Consider the following 7,045-nt stretch of genomic DNA (forward strand, 5'->3'; position numbering starts at 1 on the left):
AGCATCGCTCTGCGGTCTGTGTTGTGTAATAGAACCCAACCCCCCAACCCCCCGGAAATTAGTTTTTGCAGGTTGAGATGTCTACCTAGGTCCTCTTTCGATTTCTTTAGTGTCCATATGCTTGTTAGTGATGCAGGCTAGGCCAGGCCATGTAGCTGCAGGTTTTCATTCCCACCAAGCAGGGGTACACCAGACTCATTTAATCAACTGATCTCAAGATTCAGACAGTTTGAATCTTCTGTGAAAATAATTTGTGATGTCATTTTTTTCAGCTCAAGAATGACAGGAGGCTCCGAACATAAACATGAAGAGGGCCTTAAGGACTCCATGGTTCGTTTCCACAGCTACTTGCATGGAGGGACCTCCAGCTTGCTCTCCACCCTCCCCACCATTATCGTATTCCCTGTCTACAAGACTGTGTTCCGTCAACAAATCCACAACACACCGGTTCACCGTGCAGTGGAACAGCTCTACAAAGAGGGACCTGCAAAGCTCTACAGGGGTGTGGCCCCGCCGTTATTGATGAGGACGCTGAATGGTACACTGCTCTTTGGCCTTCAGGACACCCTCCTCCACCATCTCTCCCACAGTGACATCTCCACTTCTGCTCTGCCTGCTCTCGCTGGGTTTGGTGCAGGTATGGTAGAGGCTATCGTCTTTACCCCCTTTGAGCGTGTCCAGAATGTGTTGCAGAATGGCCAGAATGACCGTAGTCTACCAACCCTGAAGAGAATTCTTGTCAGCCTGAAAGCACAGAGGCCAGCCTTCGGGTACTACAGAGCCTTCCTGCCCATTACAGCCCGTAACGCCCTGGGTAGCTCCCTTTACTTTGGCTTGAAAGGGCCTGTGCGTGATGCTGTGGCTGGACAGGGGCTCCCTCCCATGATCTCCTCCTTCATGTCTGGGACGCTGACCTCCATGGCAATCAGTCTGACTCTGTATCCACTGTCTGTGCTAGTGGCAAACATGCAGGCACAGGTGGGAGGGGACATGAAAGGTGTCAGGGCTTGTTGGAGGGTGCTGTGGGAATCCCGACAGCGGAGTTTGGCTCTGCTGTACCGAGGTGGTTCCCTAGTAATTCTGAGATCATGTATCACATGGGGACTCACCACAGCTATCTATGACAGTCAGGTGAAACGTTCAGGCTAAGGACACACAGCTGACAATAGTTTGTTTTATTGTTGATTATCCAAAAAACAGTACTTTACATGGATTATGTGTCATGCAGACATTAATTTTTGTCCTAGTATGGTATTAGTTATCATTTCTACCTCTCAGCATGTCTTACCCTATGCAAACAAGGGGCATCACCTCCCATAGATCCATCCCTCCTTCATACCAGCATGAATTCAGGGCATGCTTGTCATCATAGGTTAAGCTCATGTGTTATTAATAACATTCACAATGACTCTGATCTACAGTTTGTCACAGTAAGCCATAACAGTGTGACATTGAGTCAGCATACATGATACCAGGACCCTGAAACTGAAATTCAGTTCAGCAACCACTGATTTTATTATTAGCCTCTGTGTTTTTCTTACTGTGACATGTCAAAATGTCAGAAAGTCATATTGCAGCCACGAGGACATGATCCATCATCTGGTTCACAATTATGTGCATTATAATGCTCAACCATGCCAAGCGGGAACCACTGCCAGGACTTGAACCCTGATCTCCAAGGTGGTGGGTCTCAGGTGCCTTGCATTATTTTTACTGTCTAAAAGGGCAATTATACCAATTTTACTTGAAGTTCTACATAACTTGTATACAGTTGTAGTATACTTCCCCCTGTGGCTCTGGAGGAGTTTTCTTTTTTTGAGTACTTGTGAAATTTTGTCTGTATTATCATAGTATAAAGTAGAGAAATTAGAGTAAAAGGATGAGTGATGACATCTAACAAATGTCAGCACCTAGACTTGGACTTGTGATTTCATGGTCCACAGCTTAGATTTGTTGATGGAAGTGCAATACTAAATCACTGGTGTTTCTCTTTAAGTGCATTATGGAGATGAATACATGATCAAAATATATTGTTACTATGTTGTGTTTTTGTGCAGTATGATATAGATGCTAGATTAGAGGAGTTGATCAAATGAGTTCGGGCACAGTGGCTCAGTGGTCAACACTGATGTCTCACAGCAAGAAGAATCCACCAGTCAGACGGGACCTTTCTGTGATAACGGTGCTTTTTCTACTTGTATTTATGTAGGTGTCCATGCAGGTTAGGTTAAACAGAAAGTAAATTGCTATATACCACTGTGATACACTGCTAACCCACCCCAGGTGTACCCTGCCTCTCACCACTGTGTGGGACAGACAGCAGCCTTATTATTCACAATGTTGCCCATTCAATTAAACTGAATCTATTTGAATGTCTAAAATGTCCATTGACTGTAACCTCAACATATAGTTGTGAAATTATATAATAACATAAGAATAATTGTTTGTATAGACATGTATAATAAACATATTAGTCATGCAGTTTCTATGCTGTGCATGCTGTTTTGGAAAGTAACTAAGTGTCTTTACTCAAGCACTGTACTTAAGGGCAATTTTGATATACTTGTACTTTAATTGAGCATTTTTATTTCATTCTACGTTATACTTCCTCTCCAATACATTTCAACATCACACTTTCTACTGCACTACATTTATTTGACAGCTTGTGTTACTTTTTTAGATTTTCTTTTTAGATTTAAAACAATAGATAACATAACATGCTTTTAAAACACAACTTATTGTTGAAGATGAAACCAGCGGTTTTTCAACCTTTTGGGCTTTTGACATCTTACAAAAAGTAGTCAGGGTCACATTTCAGATGTATATGGGTTGTTACCCCTCCTGTTGTGCTCAGGTCAAGGAAGGAAGGAAGGAACGAAGGAAATGAGGAAGGAACGAAGGAAGGAAGGAATTGGGGAAAGAAGGAAATGAGGAAGGAACAAAGGAAGGGAGTAAAGGAGGAAAGAAGGAAGGGAGGAAGAGGAAGGAAGGAGAGGAAAAAAGGAATGAGGAAGGAAGGAAGGAAGGAGGAAAAGAGGAAGGAAGTAAGGAGAGAAGGAAGGACGTGAGGAACAGTTAAAAGAGATGGGGTCAATTTGACCCGGGTGCACAACAGGAGGGTTAACAGCTCCACTAAATAGTTATTTTCCCTCTAAACTTCTCACATGGTTTCGTTTCAATAAATGTTCAAATGTTTCACCAAAAATCAAAGATTAGAGAAAAAGTCCAAAAACTAAGAACACATTTGTGTATCAGAACTATCCTGTCCCATTAATCATCCCACATTCTCACAGATTCTGAGCAGATATGGTGACCCTTTATGGTGACCCCCCTAGGTTGGGAACCACTGGACTAAACCTGCTAACTATTTAAAACTATCTCCACCTCCAGCAGCTACAACAGTAATGTAGAGGGACCAAATTGAGTACTTTTATGTTATTTTATGTTTATGTTGTTTTATGTTAATACTTCAAGAATATTTTGCTTTTAATACTTATGTACCTTTACTTAAGGAAGATTTTTCATGCAGGACTGTTACTTGTAATGGAGTACTTTATACATTGCTGTATTTGCACTTTTACTTCAGTAAAGGATCTGAGTACTTCTTCCACTGCTGCTGAATTCATACTGTTTAAATGGATTTGTTTTTAACCCATATCGTGACCATACCACTAGATGGTACTGTTTTTAAAAAAAAAACAAAAAAAAAACAACCACAACCAACCAACCAAAAAGCCTCATCCACATTAACTGAACGTGTGTGTGTGTGTGTGTGTGTGTGTGTGGGGGGGGGGGGGGGGGGGGGGGGCAATAAGTGTGTCCAATTAAAATCTGAGTTTTGGGAGCCAATGAGGTTCAGAGCATCGGTTCCCATGTCGGTGTGCAGAATGGGCGTGTTTCCTCTATTTAAACCGTTGCTTTTGCAGAGATTACACAGACACGTCTCACCTGTACAGGACAGTTTCACTGCACACCCCTACACCAGGTAAGAGGATTTTCAGTTACCTCTCTTCTGCAGTTTCTGCATTCAGCGGCACTGTCAATCATTGCTATGCAAAGTAATTCCAATATCATGATTCATTTCAAAAATGTATTTCTATGTCGTAAGTCTTATTAGTGTTATTCAACCATAATAATAACCTAATACAACTGCCATGCTACAGTAAATTATGCTGTGAGACGTGTGGGGATACCTCAAGTGCCAAAGCAGCTTCTATGTGGAGCTTGTGCAGTCATCACTGAATTTAGTTTTTTCAAGCAAACTTGTCGTAATAGGTCTGACTATGTGTTTTCACCTGTTATAGCCTGGTGAATATGAAGCGCACTTCGTATACATTGCTGCAATCTGTAGGTGTGGGCATGTAAAATCTTAAAAGTTTTTTTTTCCCTCACGCACTTATCAAAACTGAAACATTTCATTTCCCAACTCAGTTCTCACTTAATTTATATTTGCTTTATTGGCTCTGGTTTGTAGCTTTATAATGTCCAGACAGAAATGCACAATAAAGCATTAATGGTACTGAATAGCTGCAGATAACAGTAATGTAACCTGACACCACTTTGGAGCAGGTTATACTATGTGCATGTTGTTTCTTGTGATCGGCTTACATAACTCCACAGTACAGCCCAGCACAGTCTTTCTAAACTGAGGTGTGGCTGTATTTGAGTACCTGTATGAGCATGCCTGCAGACAACATCTAGAGTGATGAAAAGGATCATGAGATCATGCCTTAGCTTTCTCATGTATTCTTTTAACGCGTCCTCATATCTTTTGTAATAGCTAAGCTACCTGTTTTGATTTGAATCTTCATTCTTGCTCTGTCTCTCTCCCACTTAGAAACCTTCCAAAATGAGTGACGACAATCCAGTCAAAGAGGAGGTGCAGCAGTTTAACAAGAAAAGTCTAAGGAAGACTAGCACAAATGAAAAGAACCATCTTCCAACCAAGGAGGGTAGGTGTTTAAGATGAACTAAGTGGATTCTTTAAAAAAAATCCCATGTGCCCTTGACACAGGTTTCTCCTTTTCCGCACCCCCTCGTTCTAAGTAGTATTACACCTTCCTGCCTTTCATTACGACAGGCAACTGCAAACATTGCATCACTGATAAACTGTAAGTACACACCCTACCTAAGAGCTTGCCCTTGTGCCGCCAATATGTTCATAAGCAACAAGTAGCTCCATCCCCACCTCTACTTTTATCTTAGAGTGACGCATAAGACATTTTTTATGACTATGAGATCTTGGTCTCGTTAAAAGATATATCAAGAGTGGAGCTTTGTGCAGTCAGAAATGAATAAACTGTCAGAGCTGGTGTGACATGAAGCAGCAAGAAGAGGAGAGTTTGTGGCTTAAGGCTTATCCTTTCCCACCAGAGGCTGAGAAACTCTCTGCTGACTGACTCAGACTTATGTGCCAGTGGAAAAATACCATCAGTATTAGCACAGAAGCAGGTGTATGTTGGCTTTTTATGAGTCTTTAACTGTGATTTTTCTCATGAGAGATCCATTATGTTGCAATGGAAGGAGGAACCTGTGTTGAGCATTGCTTATAGCACAATAAATTGGGGGTTTATTTTTTAAAGTTTTTTTTAATGTTGAGTTTGTACCTAATTTGGAAGAGTCCAAGTGACATTATGTAACTTCTGCAAACCTCAAGTTAAATTCATAATCAATGAAACACACTTGATCCATTGTTAGAATATTAACTAATATTAACCAACTTTAGATCAATACTGCTGTCCGACATTCAATAATGACTCTTTTCTCTTGAATCTGGAATCTTTTCTACTTGAGTTGTGGTTAAACTATCTTTTAGAGTTCACCATTAGCCTGTAACTCTTGCTTGTAGCTACAGTGGCCACACATTTATTTTTATTTCAATTTGGATTTTGGATTTTTCACTCCTAAACCGCCACACCCTGACACACTCTACATTTACTTCCACAGCTTAATATTGTAAAGTACTGCAGAAATCATGGTCAGACATTAGATACATACCGTAGATACATTTTACAAGTTGCTTGTAATGAGGAATACTGTACAGTCTATGAGCCTTCTTCTCTGACTTTGTCTAAATATTATAAACTCGGAGTGTGGTGTGTGAAAGAGGTGGATATTTATCATAGAGTGCTTAATTTATTATTTGCACTCCAGTCAGTGCACACCTGATCACTGAGAAAACAACTGAGGAAGAGAGAGAGAGACACTTAACCATTTAATGGAAGTTCTGGCAATTTATTAGTGACAAACTCAAACATGTAACCATCTGCCGCACCAGATGCTGCACAGTCAAATCTTACCCACCACCTAGATTATTTGACACTGATGCATCAGATTATTGTTGTACATCGGTTGAGGTTTTAAAGGATGATAATATTTAAACAGCTTTATGAATTATTTGTATACATCCTAGGACTAAAATATATGTTAAGATACAAGTTGTTGGTTGTAGGTTTAGTATTTTCTGACTAAAAAGACTAATCATCACAATTCAGATTTATACATCCTGGGTTTTTTTTGTTTTGTTTGGTTATTGTTGTTGTTGTTGCTGTTGCTGTTGTCCTAATAACAATTTAGGACTAATCATCATTCTCCAAAATGATTCATACATCTTTGTCTCTGTCTCTCTTTTGATCACACAGAAATTGAAGAGGAGAAGAAAGCCAATAAGGAAGGGAAATGATTGGAACACACCTGGCACTGCATTGTAATCAATACCATAAGTTTGCCTGTAAATGGTGCCAACCAGGAAATGTTCCAAAAAACAACACATAAGATGATATTTTTGTTTTAATAAAATCAATGTTTCAAAAATGTTTTGCATTTGTGTCAGTCTGTCCAACTGTCTTGCTGAACCATCTTGTTTATGTACCACATATTTGAAGAGACCAGGACACTATTGTTTCCAATGTAAACTGGACATGGTGAAAGTAATTGTAAACCACGAGTGGCAAACATTTGAAGCTCAGATATAATTTCAATATCAGATATTGCAACATGTTTCTCCTCCCAAGACCACAGTGCAGGTATAACATTACTGCTCTAG

General features: G+C 40.1%; 2 protein-coding genes across 2 annotated transcripts; both read left to right on the top strand.

Moving 5' to 3' along the window:
- The first annotated feature begins 279 nt into the window (after positions 1-279).
- LOC128362707 (solute carrier family 25 member 53-like) lies at positions 280-1,149 on the top strand. The gene has a single exon (XM_053323552.1). It carries the CDS (start codon positions 280-282, stop codon positions 1,147-1,149), a length of 870 nt encoding a protein of 289 aa, XP_053179527.1.
- Positions 1,150-3,958: 2,809 nt separating this feature from the next.
- On the top strand, positions 3,959-6,815 carry tmsb1 (thymosin beta 1). The gene is made up of 3 exons (XM_053324087.1): positions 3,959-3,985; positions 4,838-4,952; positions 6,642-6,815. The coding sequence occupies exons 2-3, from the start codon at positions 4,850-4,852 to the stop codon at positions 6,680-6,682; spliced, it is 144 nt and encodes a 47-aa protein (XP_053180062.1). The 5' UTR covers positions 3,959-3,985; positions 4,838-4,849; the 3' UTR covers positions 6,683-6,815.
- Positions 6,816-7,045: the final 230 nt, after the last annotated feature.

The sequence above is a fragment of the Scomber japonicus genome, chromosome 8 (genome assembly GCF_027409825.1).
Source record: "Scomber japonicus isolate fScoJap1 chromosome 8, fScoJap1.pri, whole genome shotgun sequence".
Lineage (NCBI taxonomy): Eukaryota > Metazoa > Chordata > Actinopteri > Scombriformes > Scombridae > Scomber > Scomber japonicus.